The sequence below is a fragment of the Aedes aegypti genome, chromosome 2, assembly GCF_002204515.2.
Source record: "Aedes aegypti strain LVP_AGWG chromosome 2, AaegL5.0 Primary Assembly, whole genome shotgun sequence".
Lineage (NCBI taxonomy): Eukaryota > Metazoa > Arthropoda > Insecta > Diptera > Culicidae > Aedes > Aedes aegypti.
In genome coordinates this window covers 349910232-349937670 of record NC_035108.1, presented here as the reverse complement: position 1 = coordinate 349937670, position 27439 = coordinate 349910232, and the positions used below count along the sequence as shown (strand labels likewise).

General features: G+C 38.6%; 1 protein-coding gene across 3 annotated transcripts in view; it reads left to right on the top strand.

Moving 5' to 3' along the window:
• Positions 1–27439, top strand: part of LOC5577565 (probable nuclear hormone receptor HR38) — a 479889-nt gene that overhangs the window by 427095 nt on the left and 25355 nt on the right. For all 3 annotated transcript variants that reach the window (XM_021846267.1, XM_021846266.1, XM_021846268.1), the window contains exon 2: positions 26520–26815. In XM_021846267.1, the coding sequence (XP_021701959.1) occupies positions 26520–26815 (296 nt within the window). The remainder of the gene's footprint in view (positions 1–26519; positions 26816–27439) is intronic.

Here is a 27439-nt window from a genome sequence, read left to right as displayed (position 1 = left end):
GGTAATCCTCGGCAGGCTGACCATATACACGGAAGGCGAGATTGTCGAAAAGGCAGTTCGGATTCCGTAAAAGACTTCGACGGTGGATGCTATTCGGACGGTCATCGCATGCGCGGAGAAAGCGTCCGAGCAGAAGAGGAAAAGCAATCGTTTCTGTGCAGTGGTAACGATAGACGTTAAGAACGCGTTCAACTGTGTATCCCCGAATATCTGTGCAAAGTTCTGCAAGGCTAGCTTTGACATTGTCGAATGAAGTCGAGATCGTCGGGTTCGTAGATCACGTCGTTCTTGCTATAACTGGTGAGACTGCGGAAGAGGTGGAGATGCTGACGGCGGAATCGCTAGACATCATTGAATCGTGGATGATTAGAGTCTAGCGACAGAAGACACACAATCTCATCGAAGCGCTCTCTGAAGGTCAACGGCAGGCTAAACTTCAGCAGCCACGTAGACTTTGCCTGCGAAAAGGCAGCGAAAGCAGCTAACACTGTAGCTAGGATCATGCCCAACATGGGAGGACCAAGAAGTAGTGTGAGGCATCTTCCGGCGACCGTATCATCGTCCATATTGGGATACGGAGTCCCGGCTTGGGCTGCAGCGTTGAAAACCAAACGCAATCGAGAGAAACTGGCTATACGGGTGGCGAGTGCCTACTGCACTATATAGTCGGAGGCAGTGTGCGTTATCGCCGAAATGATCCCCATCTGAACGACCAGAAACCATGGAGATGTTAACTTTTTCCTGACCCAGTTTTTACCAGGAAATATCAGCACAGATTCGGGCACGCAGGGTCTCCACATTATCCGGCCTGTCCAAATATCGAGGAGACGCCGGAGCATGTTATATTCGACTGCCCTCGATTCAGGAATATACGAAACGATATGATGACAGAAACCGCAAGCGTCCTGAATCCGGACAACATGTGCCAGCATGAAAGCACTTGGGGGTCATTCAAAAATGACGTCCATCATTTAGAGGAGGGCGGGTCTATGAAAGTGTTACAGTACATGTATTAGGTATAGGAAAAAGCATGACAGGATACACTGCACAGTGGTCCAGGAATCAGTTTTACGCGGAAAGCTGAATTTTGAGCTAAAGAATGAAACATTAGATGAAAACGGTTTTCTACAAAGTTGTTTGTATTAGTAAGGTCCTTTGTTTGGTGTTATTTAAAATTAGGATGGTCCACAATATCACACAAATCATATAATCAACTTTTTTGTTTGCAAAAATACTGGTATATACTCTTTAGCAAAGCAGAAGAATTTGAAATTTTGATCTACTTTGCCAAAAAAAAAGTTTTTCTGTAGTTCAAAATTTGACCAATCTAGAGCATTTTTTTTTTTCCTAATAATCGCAGGGTGGTCCTACAAAAATAAGTTTTTCAAGTTTCTCGTCAAAGTCGTCTATGAACGACTTTTAGAACTTAACAAAACGCAAATTTTCATGCAAAAAGATTGTTGATATCTATTAAAATTAAAAAGTTATTAAAGTTTAATTTGATAATGATGTGATAATTTTTTTTGTTTTTCAAGACATTTTATTAGAATCACAAAAATAACACATCTGTAATTTTTTGATAAAATATACAATTTTATTTTGTCTTTTGAATGCCGTCAAAAGATATTTTTTATGTTTGCCCCTATCAGGGATACTCTCAATCAAAGTAGGCATGTTTTTGAGAGAAAACAACAATAACTCCCAAACGGAAGGAGATAGCGAGTTTCTTCACTCACCATATTACACATTTTTAAAGCTCTAAAAGTGTTTTATAGACTACTTTGATGTTAAATTTGAATTGAAAACTCTAGAGTCAGGAAACCAATTTTGTCACCGTAAGAAAATAGTTCTAAATCGGACAATTAAAGAGATACAAAAAAACCTTTTTAAGCAATGTTGCTTGAAATTGAATGGGCTACAACTTTGCTGAAGCATGTATAATATAATTTCTATAAATAAGAAAGTTAGTTACACAATTTCTATGAAAATGTGGTCCACTCTAATTTTCAATAACACCAAACAAAGTACCTTACTAATACAAACAAATTTGTAGAAGACCGTTTTTGCCTAATGTTTCATTCTAAAGCTCAAAATGCAGCTCTCCGCGTAAAACTGATTCCTGGACCACAGTACACTGGTTCAGAACCCGTAAAAACGTGCGATTTTTAATTTTCGATGTCTAAACATGGTTTTAGAAGGGTGGTAGGAGTAAAATGCTCTATAACTCTTGAACAAACGTTTGTACAAAGTTGGTGTCTTCGAAGAAAAATTTTCAATCATCATTATCTACAACTTTGCTAAAGACTGCTACTCGATTTGAGCAAATATAGAAAAAAAAGTATTTTAGCACTGCACTGCTAGGTGGATAGATCAAAATTATTTTTATATCAAAATAAAGCTTAAGCAATATCCTCCAACTCTACACAACATACCACCCTTCTAAAATCACGTTTAGACATCGATAACCAAAAAACGCACGTTTTTACGGTCTAAAAATCCTTAATAACGATGGACGTCATATATGAATCTTCCGTTGGAATGCGGTAAACAGAGGGATAACGTAAATTATGTCGTCGCTCCAAAAAAGACGGCATGGCATGAGGACCAGAGAGCTCCGGGCCGCGATTGGAAATAGATCGAATAGAACGGACGTAGCGTAGTATCGGCAATACGTCATCGGGTCGCCTGCCAACCGGAAGTCATCCTCCTACCGGAATTGCAGAACCGATCCTGGCACTTGGTCGATCAACGTCGTGTCGGAGTAGGCCGAGTCCACCGCCGGGGTCTAGCTAAGTAATTCGCAAAACAGCATCGGCAAATGGTCCTCGCGGGGCCTGTGAACCGGAAGTATCCCTCCACCGGAATCGTAGGACTGAACTGACGTTTTTGACCAGTTAAACCTATACGTCATTATATGAATAAAACCAATTTGTCAGTTCATTAAAAAATTGTGATCTTTTGGCTCTAGTGTCCACAATTTTCAGCTGTTTTCAATAAAATTTTGACACAATACCACAACACCATTCTGGTTTTATGAACTGTACCAGAAAACCAAGCTAGGCGGGCCGTTCCAGATTTGTATGGATGTCTCGTGGGTCTGCCGAAAATCTTTCGAGACATTTCTATTATTATTTTGTACGGAACAAACAAAGCTACTGTGTTTGTAAATAAATAATAAACCATTAATATATTTCGACTCATCCAACTCATTTGTAATCATTCTATACAGTTCCCGATTCTCTGGAACCGATTCCTGGGGCATCAAATGGAAACCAAAACCTGATCAGTACATATCATATCATGTGATACCTCAATCTTCAAGATTTCGCAGCGGAAGTATAATGTAATGCATATTGAGTAATTGTACGCAACATAGGGACATTGGCAAGTACTTCCGCGATGCTCTGGAGCGATTCCGGGACCCTGGAATAGGACGTTAATCAGATGATTGCAATCCATATTATGTGACACATCAATCTTCAAGTTTTTTAATCGGTAGTATAATATGATGGAAAATGAGTAATTGTATGCAACACAAGGCTATTGCAAGTACTTTCGAGTTGTTTTGGAGCCATTTTCGGAACCCTGAAAAAGAACATCAATCGGATTATTTAAAACCATGTGGTTTCCAGTAAAAACTTTATTGAAATCTGCTGCAAATTGTTGAAATTATAGCCAACAGATCACAACAATTTAGTTGTAAAAATAAGGCAGAAACGCAAACATTAATGGGTAGTTAACAAGCCCAAAATGATGTAATCAGCTCTTTTCGAAAACAGCATGTGAGTTTTCAGTGTTTTCATGTAATCAATGTCAATCGTGCTTGAGAAAATCGTAAGGTTTAATTGAAAATAATATCCTTTGTATCCTTTCACATAAACTTTTATTTTTGACCTCAACTGTAAGGCCGTCTTCAGTGTCGTGTACTAGACTCTCAATTATTTCATTTGTACCAACTATTTGACCTATAAAGCATTTGTAAGTAACTACCTTATCTTCAATTAACATGATGTGGTTGAAAAAGGGCCCATTCATAGATTTCATAACGCTACAGGAAGTGGGTGGGTGTATTGAAAATGTTTCACGGATAGAAATCAGAATCCCAAAATCATAATTTTAACTACTGATATCATAATTCCAGTGATTTTTCATTTTATGAAAATACACCATGATTTGGACTCATGATAAATCAGATTAACGTAACGCAACACAAGCGTTATGTTATTGTAGCTGATTGCTGGAAATTCTGTATCAAATGCTCGAAATCATGCCTCGCGCATCCATTTATGCTCTATTCATAGTTCACTCAGTAAACCCGATTATATGAGAACAAATAATAGTAAATGTCAAAGCGAGAGGTGAACCAAGAACCTTCTGATAATGATATAATAGAAGGAGAACGAGAGATAAGAGAATCTCTCGTTGTTACATAGGACGTTCAGAAAAGTTACGCGAGAATGGTTAATGTGTCATTTTTGCAATTTTGTTCAGGAAACCTTATTTTGCTGCAGCTATTTTTTCCGAAAACACCTACACATACAACAAGGCATAATTTGATTATAAAATGTTTGTAAAAAAGCAAATTTTTGTATTGAACTTGAGTGGTGTTATTTTAATTTCGCACCCATTTCATAAGAATCTATGCAGAAATGTACATGATCCTCAAAATCAAAAACACGACTACGTTCAAAACAAGCGTACATTCAAATGCTCATCTTACAGTGGACATCATAGAGATAAGTTAAATAGCTTTTTGCAATTTCTCATCGTAATAGGCTGTTTTTCATTACGCCAATCTGTCATGAAACGGCCTACTTTCCTGCACTGAAGTGCTCTAATAATTCATTACGCAACGCTTTCTCATTACGCAACTGTTTTGAGTTGCGGAATGAATCATTACTCAACATTTTTTCAGAAATTGTTAAATGATGGTGAATACATTCCGATATATTTTCTGATACTCTCAAGTGATCTTCTACGAAATTGCAAAAAATGTTGTACGTAACTCGTTGCAGAACTCGATTTTTAGAGCACTCGTCGTAATTATCCTACTCGGCAAGCCTCGGATAAATTTACGACTCGTGCTGTAAAAATCAACATTCTGCAACTTGTTCCGCAAACTACTATTTGTAAACATCAGAAAACAGGATGGTGCTATTTTATTTTTCTGAATGTATTCTCCAACTAATCTCTTCCAGATGTAGGCCTGATCGTGACTCCACTCCTTTCACCCGTCGTCGTCTTTTCACACTTTGTCGCATTCTTTTCGACGCAATGGCTCATTCAACGGTCCCCCGGGTTCCCATTCATCGCGATCCCACATTCCCCATTATTCCCATTTCCCGCACCCAACCGGCGCAAAGGCTGATTAGCTTTTCATTGATGTTGCGTGTGTAAAATAAATAAAATTATTGTAATACACTTATCGGGCGTCTCTTGTGTCCGTTGTTTCTTCCTCGACGTGGATTGGCGCACCGGGCCCTCTTTCTGTTGGCAGCTGAACCGTAGCCGGAGAACCTCCAAACATGGTGTTAATTAATTTGAACGCGTTCCTTGTGTCAACACAACAGCAGTCCCCAGCACGTCACGTCGTTGTTGCGTCGTCGGGTTGTTGTAACTTTGGGAGCTGTAGGGAGCTCCAAAGACGGTGACGATGACCACCTCGGCCACTGGGAAGACGATGATGTGTTACCGCTGGGAAAGTCGTCTATAATGATTAACGCAGCTTTAGTGTCTCTGTTGGTCCCGGAGTGCTCACATCAGATGACCACTTCTGACTGGATCGGTGGATTTTTAGGAGGGGAACAGACGGCGACAAAGTCACGAATTTCATGCGAGTGCAGTTCCATCTCTTCCATATTGGCGGCAATCGATCGAAACGCGCGTCGGTTGCGGTCAGTAACAGGTGGTAATCAGCGATCAATTTGTAGCTTGTTATGCCAAGCCCACACATCTACCCGGTTGATGATGATGATCAAGGAGATTTTGCAGAGATACCGCCACTGAAGATAGGAGGCTGTTTGGAGGAGCGTAATGTGGAGTCAGTAAATCTAAAAGGATTCCAAACAGTCGTACATGGAAACGTAGATGTAGCGTATCGAGTGGTCGTTTTGACCAGAATTTCATAATGTCAATGGTTCATGCTCAACTGGAATTCTTTCATTATTGACATGGCCATAAGTTTGTTTTTAAGCTTGCTGGAAATCTGTTAGAATTGGTTATTCTTGTTCTTGTAACAGTTTTGACAGGTAGCTCAAAAGACTTTTCATCAAATGTTTTTAATTATTTCTTTTTAGACAACATCTATAATAGAGTAGTGTTTGATCCTTTGACCGCGTCCCATGCTCCCGTGAGGGCGTGTGACGGACACTTGTTTGTCGTACAATGCTGTTATCTAATAATATCACGAATCCAGTAAGGCGTGATAATATCATAGATCGCATTACAAACCATAGGTGACTTCCAAATCCTAATCTTACCCCACTAAACCAATATCATTTCCATGATATAGAATCAAGAATCAGTCTGTAGGAAATTTATCCTAGACGTTGCAAACAAAATATATGACAGAAAAACATTCATAATTTGTGTCCACCCCGAAAACGTTGCGGTCTCCGTAACGTTTGGTTTTGATCGCAACAAATTTAAAATTGTTATAGAATGTTACACGTAACCGTATCGTTGTTTTATTTAAATATTATTTTTTCAATAGTGAAAAAAAAATTTCCAATGAATTCAGTACTTTTTATTAAAAACACAATGATTATTCTTCAAAAAAAGTCAATGAATGAACTCTTTGCAAAAACCACCTCAATTCACCGGAAAAGTGAAACCGATACCAACCATTTTCGACACGGCATATCATTTCCTTCTCACTGTGTTAACAATGTCATCGATACCGACACGTTTACCAGATCGCATCGCCGTCGCCGTTTTCGTCATTATCATCCGGGGTCGTGGCGTTGAAAGCGAATAAAAAGCATCAACACCACAGCCTCCCCCTTTTATGGGATCACGCGAAGCAGAGCTCACAACTTTGGGACTCCAACCCAATCCAACCAGCTGACACACCGAACTGAGGTCGCGACTTCGGAGTCAATTTATGCAAAAATGAATTTATGTTCCATAATCGCATTACAACCGAAGCATAAATACGGCACGAACATATATTGCTTCCCCGTGTTCTGATGCAGTTTTTATTCTCTCTCTCGAATGCTTGGTATCGATTCCTCTTTATTTTTTGTCTGGCACGTTGTTGGCTGTTGTCGCTGTTGGCAGCTTTTCCTTTTTGTCGATCATGTTTCTGTTGTCAATTTGGTTTTATTTAAACTTGTGTGTAAATCCCATTTTCCTAGGTATCTCTTCTCGGAGGTTTTTCTTCGCTTGTAGCACTCTTTTTTGACTTAACCCAAACTGACTGAACATTTTTTTTTCGCTCAGTAAATTTCCCCCCGCTTGCGCCCAAGCGGGCGGGGATCGCTTCCTCGATCACACTTTTGGACAAAGTTGTTTGTCATCGCCGCGCCGTGAGTTGTTGCACAATGGGGTATTTGGGTAATCTAGCTGGGTAAAATTATTTGAAGACAATTTTCGCATTTTTTTTATATTCAGTTTTTTTGATGTATTATGTGTGACTAACAAACTTAAAACGAATCGCCGGCACCGTTTACGGAAGTAACATCAAACTTTTAAAATTTATTGTGTTCTGTGCAACATCGTTTGTTTTATTTCTCAATATTATCAGAACCATGAATACTACTACCTGGAAGTTTCTTGATGAGGATGTAAAAAAATCATCATATTTTTGGGTTTTTAATAATAGTTCTCACAAATCAATCTCCCATGAATTTTCGAAAACATTCTCTTGATTATGAATGCTTTCGGAATCCTTAGTAACTTGATTTTCTATTGGACTAGTAAATCCTAAATTTAAATTGTGCGCGCTTTTAAACAATGCATAGTAAGTTTATGAGCTTTTTCGCAATTTGTTTGGTAATTATTTGTTTTCCTCCTTCAATGCTGGGATTGGCTCCTGAGTTTTTTTTTTAATTTTAGATAATTTCCAAAAGGGCTTAGAGCCACGGTCAAATTGGGAAATTTTATTTACAAAATTTTTGATTCTAAATTGAGCAAAACCGTTTTTTAATTTTGCAGATTCTGCCATATAATTTTCATAGCAGGATCGCGAGTGGGTTGGAATTGCCTCCTTCTCACGTTTTTAAGACGAATCAAGATTTTAAGATCATCGTCTATAATCACGTATTCGAATTTTACTTGACATTTTGGCGTTACAGTGCCCCTAGCTTCAACAATATAATCAGTTAATGTTTCAAGAGCAAATTCAATATCAAGCTTTGTTTGCAAAGAAATATTAACATCAATTTTACTATCAATGTATGATTCATATGTATTCCATTCGACTCGTAAATAATTGCAAGTGGAGCTGACAGGATTGAGAATCGCTTCATGGGATATTTGAAATTTAACAAAGACATGATAGGAATCAAAATCAGCGTGAGAAACCAGTTGGCTACAAAGCTGACTAAAATCGGTTAAGACCAAATCAGTCGTAGAAGGGTTTCTAGAACAGGACAAAGAAGTAGGGTTTTTTTGGGTATTTAATTAAAAAAATCCTGAAGAGCAATCGTCAAATAAAATTCTGCCGTTGGAATTGCTTTGTAAATTATTCCATGACCAATAACAAAAAATGTTGACTTATTGCGAGTCCATTTCCACAAGCCAGTTTGAAGCAAATCAATTTGCTGTCCAGTGCGTTGAAAAGGCAAATAGGCAGCTATGGAAACATATTTAGCAAGCTGTGTTTCAACAGAAACACCCACAGTTTCGAAAACTTTGGTTTCAAATTACGAAATAAGTTGATGTTTCGTATGCCTATGAATGATGATAACAATTCCACCACATGCTCCATCCAGTCGATCATTAACTTAACTTAGTTTAGCTTAGACTGACTACACATATCAATGATTGCTATTCCGTGATTGACCGAAGTCAGTGAAGATTCACAAATAATCAACTAGATGTTCGGATGGGATTGGCCAAAATCTTCTTCAGTGTGCATAATTCAGTGCCTCTATTTATACAGGGTTAATAACGGTGCCGGCCACGTCATTGCAGTCAGGTGGGATTGGGGAAAGGAATAGTAGTGTGAAACCTTTGCTATTTGGAGACCGTGTTTACCTCTGCATCTCCACAAAGGTCTGGGAGGGATGTTTGTTATTGGGGTGGATCGTTGGGTCACAGGATTTACTTTGATAAGCGATTAGACTATGATAAACGATTATTTGTGAGACATAAACATGCCTTTGAATATAATATTTCCAAGTGATATGAAAAATTTCCTTGTAGAAGAAAATTATGTCGACAATTGAAGTGACGAACCATTCCAAGTTTGTTGAACAAATAGCTAAACGCAACATTCCTACAGCTGTCATGACGAAAGCATGTGGTATTTTACTCAAATGAAAAGAAAACAAACTCAATTTACTGAACCAATAATGACCACTCTTATGCCGACACTTGCAGTGGTAAACCATTCAAAGTTTGTTGAATAAAGTTAACCTTTTGCAAGTCTATACGAAACATTCAAAGTCCTTTCCTCATTACAATAATAAATACTTGTTTTTAATTATGATTCGTAGTTTACGGCAATCCAGCCGAGTGGAAATTTTAAAACTACCGAACACATACTCTGCAACTGGACTAAATGGACAAAATGTTGTGAAATTCGCGAAAAACCTACACGTCCTCTCGGCGAGAATCGAACCCACGACTCCCCGTTCACCAGACAGGGCGCGCCACCCCCACACCACGGAGGACTCATGAACGCAGAAGTTAAAGAGGACAACGTTATTATTGAGCTAAAATCGAATTCAGGTTAACTTCTGCGTCCATGAGACTTCTCGTGGTGCTGGGGTAACGCGCCCTATCCAGTGAACAGGGAGTCGCGAATTCGCTTCTCACCGAGAAGACGTGCAACTCCTTCGCAAACCTCACATCAACCCGTCCACTCAATCCAACTGCAAAACATATGTAATGTCTATTCATTCGGAGGTTGTTACAAAAATAAAGGGATGTATTGAAAGTATGTTGAAAAATCATATATACGTCCCACCGTTATAATGATTAAATGTGCATTCATAAATATTTTACAGATGTGAAATGAAAGCATGAAAGCATCCTCGACTGAGCAGCCACAATTCGCACGCACTGTCCAGCAAAAATAGCACGCAAACAAAGAGGGAAAAACTGACGCTTTCTCGGACTTTTTCGACCCACAGCCCGGCAAAAAAAACGCGCAACCTGAGAGGGAAATAAATCTAGAAAGATTCGCGAACTAGGCGAAACTGACAAAATGTACACAATTTAAGAAAATATAGCGTTGAAATTGTAGCTTGATTGTCTATTCACTACACTTCAACTTTTCCCCTATCGATAATTTAACTATTCAAAAAACGCAAAACCTCATGCAAAACCACACACTTTATTGAATACGCCTGTGTTTTTGTTTATCAAAGTGATGGGCGCATCTGAAATCGAAATCAAAACACGGCGAGAGTAATCGGCGACACTGCAAACAAAAAATAAACAAGGCGTACATGGCGGGCTTAATTGAAACCAGAATGTAAACACGGCGCAAAAGTAATAGGCGACACTGAAAATAATATCGATTACAGGCTCATAACATTGGGCGGTACTGGCATTCTCGAGTACGTTTTAGGCGAAACCTTTAAAGATTTTTTGAGTACGAAATAGCTAGGGGAATTGTAGGAGATGTGTGTGGCATTGATGAGGATTTTAAAACTAGGTTTATGAAATGTGTATTAAAGTGAAAAGGTTAAAGTTTCAGTATATTTTCTCCAATTGGGATCTAAAATTGCACATGAAAATTTCATTGATTATTTTCTCATTGTTATTGATTTGTATGATAGGCCCTTATCGCGAATCCCTCTCGAAATGATGCTTTCTTGGGCTTTCTCGACGCTCTGCCCGGCAAAAAGAACGCGCTAACCGAGAGGGTAAAAATACGCTTGCTCGGACTTCTTCGACGCACTCACTGCACCGGTTCCGGGTCATTTGGCCGAATGCCATTCGGCCAAATGCCGTTTGGCCGAACGCCATTTGGCCGAAAGGGTCAAAATTAAAAACAATAGTGGACTACACTAGTGGACTGTTATTTCAAGTAGAAAGTCCTAAATGTAAGCAAATATTCACTTCTCTGCTAGGGGTAAGAGCTGTCAGCAGAGGTTTTCACATCGTGTTTGTAGTCGTGTAGGTCTCTGATAGTTATTAAAACGGTTTACAACTTAATCGTCATTCTGCTGGATCGGTTTGCTTCGATCTCTCGAATCGTACCAAGTAAAATATTTCATTGTCATAGCAACCACATGCTTCTTTTTTTCACAACGGATGAGCTTGTTCGACGTAAGTGTTCACTGAGTCGTTCGGATTACTACTGCAGAGTTCAGTTCACACGTTGTAATCTAAATCTTGGAGGAGAAAGACATCTCACCTAAGTTAATCGTTGTGCTAAAAAATATATTTTGAAAAAGACTCTTTATGAACAAGTCCAAACACCAATAACTATGAAAAATACTTCACTCTTAAAAGAATAGCCCATGATCAAAAGAAGAAAAAATCTCTTATGAAAATTAAGCACGTGATTTAGAGAAGGTAAAATACCCAATGAAAATGTAAGCAAAATTTCTGCCGATATGAATGAAACCAGTGTAACTCGAAAGAAAGGCCTATGTTTTAAAAAAGGATAAAATTATGATCATTAAAGACACTTGCAACCCTAGCACACCTTTGATAACCAAGAGACGAATCAACCATCAGCTTACAGCCTTGCACGATGTGTGGAGTCCACAACTTTGTCCTGAATAGACGGTTCAATTTTATCATATACATCAGCGTTGTAGCAATTTGATTTTTTTCGTAATTCGGTCAAACAGCATTCAGCCAAACGACCCGTTCGGCCAAATGGCATTGGGCCAAGTGGCGTTCGGCCAAACGGCATTCGGTCAAACGGCGTTCGGCCAAATGGCCGGACACCCACTGCACCTCATGCTCAATCCAGTCGATCATAACGATAAACAAAATAGTTGGGATCTTTTTTTGGGGCTTATTCACAAATTTCATAACGCTGAAGGGGGTGGGTGGGTGTCTTCACGGTGTTACGGCTTATACAAAATTTGTAGAATATTCATACAAAAAGCTTTACGATGGGGAGGGTGGGTGTCAAATATGGTCATTTCCAGCATTATGAAATAAATGAATGAGCCCTTTGAGTTTAGATCCAGGTTTCAAATTAGTTTCAGTAATAACTACTTTATGTATGTTATTAGCTGATAGAAAATTGATCAGCTCGTCCTTTTTACCATTCAAAGATTCAGTATTCTCGTTCAAAATATTAAAAATAAAAATATTTGGTTTCATCAGAGTGGGGGTGTTTAGCCTTTTTGGTTCACCGAGCACTTTTTGCTCCATGAAGAGGAGTACCTGTGCTTTTTAACCACATCGTTTGACATCCGGATTTTTAAAAGCTTATATCGACTCAATAATTCCTTCAAAAATCGTGTAGTAAGGTTTATGTTCGTCATTCTTGTATTAGTTTTTATTTCATTTTGAACTTTTGATCCTTATATTTTTAAAGAGTTGTTTCATTTTAATCAGAAAGCTTGTTATTTCAGAGTTAAACTGTGACGATATGGCCAGGGGGGGTATACGCAACGAGGTTCGCCTACCGTCCATGTTTTGTGGGTGTATTCGTTTGGCTCACAACGCTGCTAGGCATCCCGCTGTTTGAGTGTTGAATTGCATCAGCATTTGCTATCTGGCATGGCCCGCGTTTCGACCTGTGCTGTTTGGGTCGACCCGCGTGAGAGATGATGCTGTTTGGAACGGCCCGCCCGAGAGATGATTGTTAGGCGAGCTTTGTTTGTAGTTGACAGCCGTACACCCGCCCTGGATATGGCATCTAAATGAAACTAAATTGCGTTTTTACTTTGAGCTTCGTGGCCATGCGGTTAGCGGCGTCAGTGGTTTAGGCGTATTGTGCCATGAAGTATGGGTTCGATTCCGGCACCAGTCGATGGAAATTTTTCGTCAAACGAAAAATTCATCATTGGGCTACTGGATGTTTCGTGTTGTCCACTCGCCCCCAAGGGGGAGTCTTGTCACCACTTTTGTGGAATCTCGTAGCAGATACGCTATTGAGGCAACTCAATAATTGCGGTTTTCCAACTTATGGATTTGCCGACGACTATCTAGCTCTGATAGTTGGTATGTGCATAAGCACCCTATTCGACCTGATGCAAAGTGCTCTTCAGGTAGTCGAGAGTTGGTGTCGCCAATATGGCCTTTCGGTTAACCCGAATAAAACATCTATTGTTCTTTTTACGGAAAGACGAAACCGCGATGGAATTCGACCTTTACGTCTTTTTGGCACTGAGATTAATGTGACTGATCAAGTAAAGTATGTCGGAGTCATTCTAGATTCCAAACTTTTATGGACAGCTCACATTGATTTCAGAGTCAAAAAAGCTTGTATGGCCTTCGGTCAATGCCGGCGAACCTTTGGTAAAACTTGGGGCCTCAAACCCAAATATATCAAATGGATTTACACAACAGTTGTTCGACCAATATTGGCATATGGATGTCTTGTGTGGTGGCAAAAGGGCGAAGTGAGAACAATCCAATCAAAATTGGGCCATCTCCAAAGGATGTGCTTGATGGCGATGTCTGGTGCGTTCTCTACAACTCCCACAGCAGCGCTCGAGGCCCTTTTCGACGTTGCGCCACTACACATATATCTTAAACAAGAAGCACTTTCTTGCTCTTACCGTTTATGGGTACTGGATCTACTGGAGAAAAATCCAGTGAATCGTAGATCTACACACACTTCGTTGTTTCCACTTTTGGTGAATTGGGACAAAATTGTCCTTGCTCCAAGTGATCTCACAATTGCTTGTAACTTTCCTTACAGGACATTTACCACACAATTCCCTTCACGGGAAGAGTGGACGTCTGGCTATTTGGAAAGAAGTATATCAAACAATATAGTATGTTACACTGATGGCTCCCTTCTTGAAGGTAGAGCTGGTGCAGGAGTATATTCTCGTGAGCTAAGGCTGAATCAGTTTTACTCACTTGGTAGAAACTGCACCGTTTTTCAGGCGGAAATATTTGCTCTTATGTGTGGAGTGCAATCAGCACTTCAACAGCGCGTAATGGGTAAAGTCATATACTTCTGTTCAGATAGTCAGGCTGCTATAAAAGCTCTCGCTTCGGCCAACTCAAGGTCGAAGCTTGTTATCGCATGTCGAACTCAAATTGAGGAACTGAATTCAGTCAACTCTGTAAACCTTGTATGGGTACCTGGCCATTCTTCCATCGCTGGAAATGAATTGGCTGATGAGCTAGCTCGCGATGGAGCATCGCATGACTTCATTGGCCCTGAGCCGGCTATTCCAATTTCGAAGTGCTGGGTGAAGCTTCAGATAAACTCTTGGGCGGCAACTCAGCACAAGCAATATTGGAATAGTTTGGAGTCGTGTCGTCAAACAAAATTGTATATTACTGAGCCATCTCCAAAGGTGGCGAAGTATTTAACAAATCTGTCAAAGCAGAATTGCAGTCTCTTGGTCAGAGCGTTGACAGGCCACTGCCGACTCAACTATCACATGGCAAATATTCAGCGTGCTGACTCATTTGTGTGTGATAGTTGTGACTCCGATTATGGAACTTCGTATCATCTGATATGTAACTGTCCAGTTTTTGCGCAAATGCGATTCCAATTACTTGGTAAACACTTATTAAGTGAAACTGAATACAGAAGCCTGAATCTTCAGGACATTCTGTTATTCTTAACCCGCTGTGGAAATGAGCTATAGGCTCTCTTTACGCTCATGCGTTTTGCAGTGCCCTTTTTAGGGCACTGTTCGAACCCATTGTGGTATGGAGCTACATGCTCTCATTTCGCTTATGCGATATTCCCTCTTCAAGGGACCCCACTCCTATTTCCTCCCATCTTTCCCTTCCCTTTCCTCTCCCATCGGGTAGATGATGAAATAGGCTCAAATATGGCGATGGCACAAATCTCCCAACTGGTGGGGAACGTGCCTTTGGAGCCGGCCTTCTGATACCTGATACCTGATACTGGATGTTTCGTGTTGTCCGTTGCCTAATGTTTGTGATCGTTCAGTCTGTGCAGCCTTGAGCTGAAGACGGTGTAAATTGTCTTTTAAGAACGGCAGTAATTTTTTGATTAAGCATTTTTCAAGCTTTGGTTTTGAGCTCAAGCAACTGGTCGAATTTCTATAGCACAATATTTTATTTTCAAGCCTTTATTAAAAGGTTTGAATGAAATGCATAATTTGAATAAAATCGTGAAATATTCCTAATTTTGTATCACTGTGCTAAAATTTTGATTATTATCGAAGTTGTGTCAAAGTGTCAAAATTTCTGTCGGATAAAATAGGATTTGGTCGTCTTCAATGTTGGTTTTCGAAACATGAATAATTGAAAGCCCAATTTCGCAGCTTAAACTGGTCTTTCATTTTCGACCACCGAATGTTTTACCCTCAAAATCTTTGCTCAAATGTTGAACGATTTCGTAAACATATACATTCGTCATCCACTATAATGTAGAATACGTCATAAGGATGCATTAAAACTACTTCTAAATTTTCGACATTTCAAATCTAGAGAACAATACAATGATCTTAAAAGGAACGTTCGATCGATTGGTCGCAATGATTCAAAATATGTAAAATTATAGGTATGGCTCGGAGTTTTAAAGCGTATTTTTGAACAGAAAGTTGAGATGTTTCAAGGCATTGGTACAGATTTTCAAAACGGTCACGGAGCGCCAAATGCTCCGTGGAGCACGATCTGGAAACCGCTGCCTTAGAGAAAACGTAATCCAATAACAATTGTCGGAGTAAATTTTACACCAACTTTGATTGCTTCAGCCATAGTAGTGGTTTTGAAAAAAGCATCAATCTTTTGATTCAATTGTTCAGTTAAAAAATCAAAATCAGAGAGAGAGAGACATGTTACTAGAAGTAGAAACATTTTCTGTTGGTATTTTCCGTTGATAAAAAGGCGTAATAGAAGTTACCTTCGGTGGCATAAGCAGGGATGTTTCCATTTTGTTAAAAAAAATAGAACGGTAGGAAGAAAATAGAAGGGAAGGAGATGAAATTGCCTGCAACAACAATGGCGTAGGAGTCGACTGGCGTATTTCCATTCCAACGGTTACTCGACGGAAGAAAATTACCTTGTGAATGAGCATGATTATAATTTACTTGATTGGTATGACTATTAAGCAAGCGATCATTAACTGAAAAATGAGAATTGTTGGAGATTCTACCTGGGGAATTCCGGCTACGAAAATTGTGACCGTGCATCTGCCTGGTACGAGCCTCAACTAGTTGTTTAGGCGAAAGGCAATCCCAAAAGTTAGACTTCTGGTTGTCCCCGTAATTTGCGCATACAAACTTTTTGGTATCTTCTTTCACAGGACAGACGTCCTTGGTGTGAGTAGAACCACCGCAAACCATGCATTTAGTGTCCATACGGCAATGTTGGCACCGACGGCACTGACAAGGGAAAGTCACGATGGTGTTACACGGAGTTTTCAACCGGACTATTTTTGTTAGATTCTACATGTCGAAGTATGAAAAACCCCAAAGCCTTTCGGGTGATGGATCAGTGGTGTAGCCAGGAAGGGCTTTGAAAGGGTCCATTTTGTATGAACACCAAATTTGGAGCAACTGACCACAATTGGCGGCACTCTTTTCTTCCTCACTGGAATCAAAGAGCCTGGGCTAGAGGCAGCTTCTATTTGATGTTCGGAAAATTTGTCTAAAGTATCGGCTGATTATGTCAACCGCTTTATGCAATATACTGCACTATGTTTTGTCATTGTAAACTGAAATTAAAGTAAGGACTAAATCTACAAGTTTTCCAAACCCTGATATTAAGATGATCCAGCGCTAACATAGACTTGAATAAAAAAAGACTAAGCATAAAGCATTATTCCACAACTGTTTATGTGTCACATGTAGAACATATTTTCAAAATCTGAGCAAATTTTAAAAATGATTTTGGCCACCTAGATTCATCAAACCCCCCTTAGTGCATTGTCTTTTTCCATCTTCGGTGAATTAACTCCACTCTGGGGGTTGTTTGTTTTGCGAAGCCCAATTTCCACGAGTGCGAGGGATCAATTTCGCGATGGGCCCAGGTGCAGATATATTTTCCTCGGCTGGAATGCGTGCTCGGTGTGCGTGGCGTGGAGGCACACGTTGCGGGAGGCAAAACCATTACGTACTAACTTGGACAGAAGAAAGATCGTCCCACGGCTTTGATTTTCGATTTCGGCACGTTACTCTTTTTCCGAGATCGCACTCCCAGTAAGTACCTTCAGCTGCGATGGAAGAAGCTACATGCATCCGTTATGTAAAGTTCGTTCCATCTTGATCGTTCATTAAGCGTTTTTCTATACAAGTAACATCAATTAGCAACTATTTTCGGGTTTTCGAATTTTTCTGTTGAGCTTCAATTGGTGAAATGGTAGCCGGTTGGTAGATTAGTGCGCTGAATGAATGAATGGATGCGTACAGGGTTCCGAGGGTGAATGGATTTGGCCAATTTTGAATGGGCAGATGACTTAACATTTTTATTGGATAAATATTTTCTCCATGTGGTGAAACTACTAACCATGGGGAAAAGTTGCAGTTGTGGACGATCGATGTACATAGTGGAGAATTTATTGTAATTTTTGTCTTGTTAATTATCTTCTTGGTATTACATCCCCTCTGGGACACAGCGTGATTCTCAGCTTAGTGTACTACGGTTTATAATATCTCAAGAAGAAAGATGCTTTGCTTGATTTACAGTGGTGACTCATTTCGCATAAAGACGTTTCGCACAAGAACGTTTGGCATTATGGACGAATCGCATAAAGCAGTTTCATCCAAGTACAGGTAAAATTTTAAAGAAGACATATAATTCTCATCATGCCAAATTTCCATTATGCCCATCTTCTTTATGTCAAACTTCCTTGTGAGAAGCGTCTTTATACAGAATGTCCCTCCCCTCGATTTACATAGGATTTTACAGCATCGGATATGCATCCCATTGATCCACTTGATCACATTGTCTCGAGAGTGGATCTTGTTGAACTCAAGCTTGTTGGAATAAAGCAAAAATAGTATGGAATGAGCTTACCAAATCAAACGTTAACAGCTCATCCTTATGTATCGATGTCAGCCAAACTGCTTCAACGACTTCCAAAGCATCAGTTTGACAAAACATCGGGAAGTAAGTAACAATCGCGAGTAATGTTCGAATTTGGCCATACTTTACTACCAATTAAGCTAATTAAGCTAATAAATTGTAAGAATTTCTATGGAACTCAATCCTTGACAATACCGCGATTGATTTTTGACTAGTCTTTCTGCGTTCCCTACAGGCAATGTGGGAAGTCTCCAGTCGATGCCCTACTTTGCTCCTTGACGCCGAAATCAATCTCATAGTAGTCTTCACGTAAAATTCAGGTAGCTGCTAGCTGGCAGCACTTTGGCGCTACTGGTGTTGTTGCCGAGAGATGATGACCGCTACACGGACTCCGAAGATGCGATGGGGAGGATGACGAAGCCAAATTAAACGCTGCCTGTGCCCGGTGGAGGTAGGGGCTATAATTATTTATAATTCGTTTATCTTATTAAAAGCGAGATTTATAATAGCCAGCTCATCAGCATTCCAAGACACAGAGAGACTGGGTTGGGGCAATCGGCGTGATCGGAAATTAAATAATTTAAGACCTCCGCGTGCACTGGCTGCATTCAACGGTCAGCGCCAGCATCTTACATCTAGTGAGAAGTGTTTGGAGGCGTGCGGCCTTTTAAGGTGAAATTTCGGACGAAATGTGCGGTTGGTTCCATCTCTCGTTTGAGAAATTGGAACCATTCTCCAATCCTTGTGGGAACAATGATGTTAGGGTCTCACGCAGTAGAATCAAACAAATTCACATAAATCATAAGCTTTGTCCAACAGATGGGAAGCTATCACTTCACGAATATCAGATTGTCGTATCAAATTCAAAACTGTAGGGAACACAAAGATACACTTGAGCTACCTATTCGCCACGAATCATAACCGCTCATAATGAACTTGCTAAATGTCACTGATTTTCATGGCTCTCAAAGGGGTTGCTCGCTTTCTTCCCTATCTGGTCCCGATAGCAATCGCCAAAGCCATCTATCAACATACTTCAACGACCAGGAAAGCAAAACAACCGTATCGGAAACAAAACAGAGAGGTGCTTCCCTCCTAGCACAAACCGAACAGCATAGGCGTGAAAATTGAAATTACCTTTGTGATCCCACCCCATTCGCGAGCATTGTTGCGCGGCGAAGGCAGGGCCGGATCCAACACTGGATCGAAATAAATTCACTAAGTAGGCGAAAATCGTAAGAATGGGTCATAAGTCGAAAATCGTAAGAATGGGTGATAAGTCGAAAATTGTTGCTCTTTCTCTAGAAGGGCGAAAATTATTGTAAGATTAATATTTTAAGTACAAGTAATGATTTCACGGTGTTGAACTTGTTGAAGAGATAGGTAGGGTAAAATGGTCCAAAATGCCACTTTAAGGATTTGTGTTATTTTCTTCGATAAGATCCACATTTGAAGGCCAATTAAAGTCTTAACAATAACTTTATAATATTAGCTAGCTATCACGATGAAAACAGTTCCCAAATTTGAGCTTTTTTACGGGTTTAAATCGTGTCGAAAAGTTGGTTGAAAATGGGGGATGGGTTAAAATTCCATTTGGTATGAAGATCGAGGAGTCAGCAACCAAGCTTCTTCATGAGTTGCTCTGTGGCTTGGAAATGCTTATTTGTTAATAAAATCATCGGAAAAGCTTACAACATAGATTTCAGTTGTACGGTAAAATTTATACCAAGTTATAGCAACAAACTTCAGTAGTTATCTGCTGAAATAAACCAATAATTGATTTTACCGGTTCAATTACATTAAATCTTGGGTAAATCGATATGAAGAATAAACCGGCTCAAGGAAAAACAAAATATAAAATTACACTTCGATTCTCATTATTATAAAAATACGTCCATCCAAAGAAGAATTACTAATTATGTTTCCTTAGTTCCACTTATTAATTTTCCTTATTTGCTAGCTTAAAAGTAAATCGGTAAAATGAGCCGGTTCAAAATGAAGCACATTTCAGTTGAATGACCAAACTTCTATCAAAATAAAAACAGCAATTTTTCTGGTTATCTTCCAAAATAAAATATTTTACCGGTTTTAGAATGAATCGGTAAAATATACAATAAGTTACACATTTCAGTTGTAAGGTTAATCTGCTGGCAAATTTTAACAATAAGTTTCACGGAATATTTTTTGAAATAAAAATAAACTATTAAACTGGTTCAAAATTGAATCGGTGGAATGAAAAGGTTCACAAATTTGCACATTTCATTCGTCCGATTGAACTATTACCAAATTATAGAGCAAACTTCAGTAATTATCTTATGAAATATAAATAATTAATTTTGCCGGTTCGAAAGTGAACCAGTTCATCAACAAAACAAGATTTAGCATTACATTTCACCTCCTACGGAAAATTGCCTTGAGAATTTTAAATATATTATCCTACCAATTCCTCAGGAATGCTTAATTGATTTCCTAAGATTTTGAAGAACTCTGCGAACAATTGAAATTTTCTTAGAAATTTCCCTTGTATTTTTTCTAAGTTTTCCTTCTCGGATTGTTCTAGGAACTAGGAATTTCTACATGTATTATATTAAAATGATTTCAGCAAGAATTCTTGCAGACATTTCTCTGGAATTCCACAAGTGATTTTTCAAAGAATTTCAACTGAAATTCTCGCAACAGTTATTTTAAGGTTTCTGGAGAAGTTCCTTAACCCCTCTACCGGCAGTTCCATTTTTTACCGCAAAATTCAAATTGAAATCGTTATAACTTTTTTATTTTTCAATATTTTTGCACCATTTCTTCACAAGCTCTCAAAAAACTCTTCTAGTTTTAGGATCTGTATCGATATTGATCATTGGTCATCTGGTTTTATAGATATTCCAAAATTCCTTGGGGGACCGACCCGTTACTAGAACCCCCCGTTAATTTCTCAGGCTACAGAATTTTAATCGTATTCGGATATTCACTCTTCGGAACAATACATTAATGAGAGTATGTTGTGAAAAAATGAAGCAATTTGGTGCAACTTTCTTTAAGTAATGGCCATTTAGGTTTCTGAAACCACGCTGGCCACATAAAGATCTTAAAAACTTCAAAAAACATCATATCGTAATTTTCAGATATCTCCAAGAATACTGAACCGATTTGTATGATTTTTTCAGAGAAGCTCCTTATTACCTGGCATTATATAGCCCACATTTTATTTTTTTGATAAATTGATCAAAAACAAAATGGCCGCCAGAGACATTTTGTATGGAAAATGTCGGTCCCCCAAGGAACATCGGAATATCTTTAAAACCAGATGACCAATAATTAATATCGACACGGATTTCAAAACTAGAAGAGTTTTTTGAGTTCTTGTGAAAAAATGGTGCAAAAATATTGAAAAACAAAACAGTAATAACGATTTGAATTTGAATTTTGCGGTAAAAAATGAAGCTGCCGGTAGAGGGGTTAAAAATTATCCAAAATTCGGAAATTCCCTAAAGGTCCAAGAATTTAACCAAGAAAAGGTTAAATTTTGATATCCTCCAGATATCGGAAACATTCCGCATTAATTTCTTCAGATATTGATCCTGTGATTTCCCTAGAATATGTTTTCTCAGAATTCATTGAAATAGATATTGAAACAAAAACTCTTCCAATGGTACGTTAGAAAATATTTCAGTTTATTTTTTCAGGACTGCTTTTTATTACTATAGTTCATTTATAAACACCCAGGTAACATTGGTGGCTAAATAGCATTGTATTCTGTTGGAAAAAGGCTGTATAAACAGCTTTTCAGCTATTATTCAGCTAACAATGTTACTTCGGTATATCTAAGAACACTACCAAAAATAAATATGTAGAATCCAAAGGAAATTTCTTGAATTCCATAAATTTCTGTAAGCATTATACTTTGAAAAAATACCGAATAAATCTTTAAAGGACTTCCTTAAAGAAAATTTAAGTATTATCAGAATAAATTCCTGAAAAAAATCGTGGATGGATTTTTGGGGAATTCTTAGTAGAATGTATGTAGAAAACTCTAAAGTATCAATCGAAACTTCGAACATCGACACAAAATCTCTACACTTTTCAAGAACAACACACAGAAAAGCTCTTATATGACACACAGTAGGTAATTTAGTGGTCTAAGAATAATTCTTGGAGTAGTTGTTAGTGTTGATTCTGAAGAACTATTATAAGCATGTCCGAAAGAAGTTTCGATATAAATATTAACAGAATTTTTACAGTTTTCTTAGAGATATCCCTGAAAGAACTTTTGCAGAAATCCTCAGATGTTTGGAAGAATTCTTTAAAGAATTCTGGAACGTATAAAACATGATGATTCAAATTTGAAATAGGTAATATATGATATTTTCGTTAACTGAAAATACATGTGTATTGAATGAAAAAGGTCGATTGTGAATGTGATAAGCAGAACGTGAATCGTACAAAAATGTTCAATATCTGCATTTTATTAAACACTTATTTAGCATTATTTTACTTTTTTATGTATTCATGCCGCCTTGATTATATACCGTTTCAAGATACAAATAGGCATAAATCGTTTAATGTTCATCAAATCGCTTGAAAATAATGTGGAAACAATCTCAGAAACCTTAAAATTTGCTGTTAAAATTTAAAAAAAAAATCATTTTACTTGAAATGTTTGCTGATTTGCATCTTATTTCGCGATGGTATTCCTGAATTCACCACCCTGCATATGAAATCAACGTAGAAGGTGAATTAAGGAACCGAAATTTATAAACATGTTCAATACTTGAAACATGTCCAATACTGGCCATCACAATTTTCTATACAAAAAATGGTTCCTGACCAGTTCTCATGTTTTCCCAGCTAAACATGGGTCGAAAGCATTCGTTTAATGTATGAAAAAAATATTTTGTTTTTCAAGTTTTTTAATTGTCTTAAACAAATTTCCTTAGGGTGATGAATACTGGTACCATGCCCACACAGTTACGGATCACCCACAGTGACGGATTACTTTGGCGTTCAACATCGGATAACTCGCTCAAAACATAAACGTTGACGTAAAACATATTTTTCCCATGTTATACTATTTGTCTTCTAGCATTTGTAAAGTTAAGCACAACATTCAACAACTTAATAACGGTGTATTTGACAAATGTTTAGTTGGTACTACACGGCTATCATTATATGGTCGTTTTCTGTAAGAAGTGCCGTCAGCATTCATAAGCTCCCACAAGTGGTAAAATTCATATGTTATAGTATAAAACATGCTCGTTCGCTTCGATTTAGTGTGAATTCATCTTTAGAAAACAGTTTACTTGATTGTTGATTCTAAATACCGAATATTAGCACTTCTAACTAGTGATCCATAATATGGACCAGGAAATGATTGTTTACCACGGTTATGGATCACTTCCAAAGAATGTAGATTTCTACCATTTTAAGCATTGGATTCGACATTTTCAGACAATAGCACTAAGGATAAAACTAATACAACATCAAGGTTGGTAAATTTCATTTTTTTAGCAGACAAAAACGGGTGGAAAACTTGGTGTGGAGCGAAAACAGTTCATGCCTCAGTTACTACAATGCAGTATATCACAAAAAGGACATTTTACCCTTGTTTCCAGCTCTAACAATGCTATTTTTGCAGTAATATGTAACACATTGTTAAAATTTAACCAAATCATGCAATACAGGTGCATTGAGTTTAAAATCTCTTGATTTTGCGCACTGATCCGTAATATGTCACAATTTGATCCATAATATGAAAATTGATCCATAATATGGTTTTCAGAAACCGATGCAATTTTTAATTTTTATGTAATCCTATGTAAATATTACACTCAAAACAGTTTACTAACCGAAGTTCCAATTTGAAACGATTCAATTCGTGCTTTTCAATTACAATTTTACGTTTTCCATGTCATTTTATTGAATTTTATAGGTTGGACTCTACACTATTTGATCCATAACTGTGGGGTCATGGTATACCTACTTTATTTGTAGCTACAAGAGAACGAACAAAATGATCATAATTATCAGATGACATAAAACCAAATTTTCGGCGTTCAGTTATGATAAAAACTGCTGTATTCGATCCCAGTTAGCACATGATGCCAGAAATTCGAAGATATGATTTAAACGAACATACATCCATTATATATATTTACCGTAAATTCACGTGAAATTGATCGGTACTTACAAATAGAGCACCAATATCAATGTAATATATAGTAAATATACATTGTTTGTCGTAACTATCACCAAATTGTGTGTTGTGAAGTTTTTATGGTGTCAAAGAAGTTTATTTCTATGAAAATAATGTAAAATCCTTAAATCATGTTGAGTAGTTATCACAGATATTCATAAACTTCTTGTTTTTAATACATTGAAAGCATGAACATCCATAAATATTGAATCGGATTTTATTTCTATTAAAGAATTTAGCAACCAATTCGAATTCCGAGTCTGCAAATTTAGTATATAGGTTGTTTTTGAAACAAGAGCCCATTGTATCGACACATGATCATGATTTCTAATATTATTTAATGTTATTTATTTTGATACAGTTTATTAATTAGTATTTATTTTGATACAGAATTTGGATGCTTGATTCACTGTGGTACACTGTCGTATTTTTTTCCTGCATTCAGTTTCGAGGAAATGACAACATGGCATTAACATACATGAAAAACTGTGGTAGAGAACAATTTCACCCGACATTCTTCTTCTTCTTCTTGGCATTACGTCCTCACTGGGACAGAGCTTGCTTCTCAGCTTAGTGTTTTTATGAGTACTTCCACAGATATTAACTGAGAGTTTTAGTTGCCATTTTCGTATTCGTACATCGTGTGGCAGGTACGATGATACTATATGCCTAGGGAAGTCAAAGAAATTTTCATTACGAAAAGATCCTGGACCGACCGGGAATCGAACCTAGACACCTTCAGCATGGCTTTGCTTTGTAGCCCCGGACTCTAACCACTCGGCTAAGAAATTCACCCGACATTACTTTATTATATTTTCAAAAATATGGTTAACAATAGTTCTTCTACACTAGAAAACATAATAGTTGATAAATTTCGCTACACCAATAAAGTATTTGTCAAATTTCAGTACGAAATATAACTTAAATTAAGGACCTTCCTAAGCCAAGTGGGTAGAGTCCGCGGCTACAAAGCAAAGCAATGCTGAAGGTGTCTGGGTTCGATTCCCGGTAGGTTCAGGTTTTTTTCGTAATGGAAATTTCCATGATTTCACTAGGTATAGAGTATCATCGTACCTGCCACACGATATACTAATGCGAAAATGGCAACATTGGCAATTAAAACTCTCAGTTAATAACTGTGGATGTGCTAATTGAACACAAAGCTGAGAAGCAGGCTCTGTCCTAGTGACGACGTAATGCCAAGAATAAGAAGAAGAAGATATTATTGAAACCGTAAAGGTTATTCCAAAATAAATTGATCTCAGATTCATCCAAAACTGTACAACTACTGAGCCGCATCCCCTCGATCCGGCTCTGCCCACCTGCATCGTTATCCGCGAACGATGAAACACTGCTCGTTTTGACATCGCACATTCTACACGGCCATTAGATGAATGTGAATTTTCAACCCATCGACCCCCTCCTGCCACCAATAGCGATGATAGCGCTCGCGCGAATAGAGAAAGACAGGCCACTCCCCCCGAACAATCGGACGAAAATTTCGCGATGAGCCGCGCTCCAACCCGATCCCAGCGGCGATGATGATTTTATTTAAATTTCGGACGTGACGCGAGTGACAACAACCGATTCGGGCGGTCTTCTGCGTGAATCCATGTGAGCGCGGTTATAGAGCTGTAAAATATCAATTTTCGACGGCATTGACAGTCGATACCGGTGGTCCGGTGAGCGTTCGGGAGATTGATCAAGTGCAAATTGTGGAGGCGAAATCCGACGTGTTTTGAGTGGAAGTTATCGTGAAGATCGAAAATTTACGAAGAGAATATTGGGCCTATCAAAGTTGAGATCACATTTGTCAAAGATATGCTAAAATATGTAGATTGTGCGGTGGGACGATGGCCGGTCAGAATTCGTCCGAAGTGATTTGAGTGAAGAAAATCCATCAAGCTCTTAAAACTCTCAGCCCAGACAGCCGAAGTGAATTATGATATATTATGGTAGGATACTCATTATCTTCATCGTTTCGTATCTCATAAAACACTAAACACCCGAACCGGTTCCTCTGTTCCGACTTGTTGTAACCTTGGACGTCTATTGTGTTTCGTTGCAGGTGCTCCACAACTTCTGTCGCAAGTTGTAACCTCACCGAGTGCCGTCCCGTCGTCGCCACCAGTGACGGCTTCACCCACGAGGACCGTCTGTGTGTCCCCGTCGAGCAGTAATCCAGTCGCCGATAAGAGTCTACTGGCATTAGGTGCCGGTCTCCGAACCGCAGCAGCACATTTGTCGAGTTCCGGTGGATCCTTGCGGAAGGTCACCGGCAACACTTCAGGCGCTGGTGGTAGCAGCAGCAGTGCTAGCGGAACCAGTGGGAGTAGTACCAGCATGTTATTGCTGCAACATCAGGTGAGTTTCGGGGCGGAAATTTCTACCTAATCAATCAATATTTATCAGTGGCCAAAACAAGAAAATGCTTTATTCAGCACAAGAAGCAAGTTTTTGAAATTACATTAACATACATGTCTATGCATCAAATCAAACTTAAGACAAGAAGACAAGAAGACAATCTAAAGGCAATTTGAAGTCAATCTTGAGGCAATCCGACGGAAATCTGAAGGCATTCTGAAGCCAATCTGAAAAAAAAATCTGAAGCCAATCTGAAGCCAGTCAGAAGTCAATACGAAGCCAATCTGAAGCCAACCTGAAGCCAATCTGAAGGCAATCTGACGGCAATCTGAAGGCCATTTGAAGGCAAACTGAACGCAATCTGAATGAAATCTGAAGGCAATTTTAAGGGAATCTGAAGGCAATCTGAAAGGAAAACTGAAGGCAATCTAAAAGCAATCTGAAAACAATCTGAAGGCAATCTGAAGACAATCTGAAGCCAATCTAAAGCCAGTCTGAAGGCAATCTGAATCCATTCTGAAGGCAATCTGAAACCAATCTGAGACCAATTTGAAGGAAATTTGAACGCAATATAAAGGCAATCTGAAGCCAGTCTGAAGGAAATCTTAAAACAATCTTAAGCCA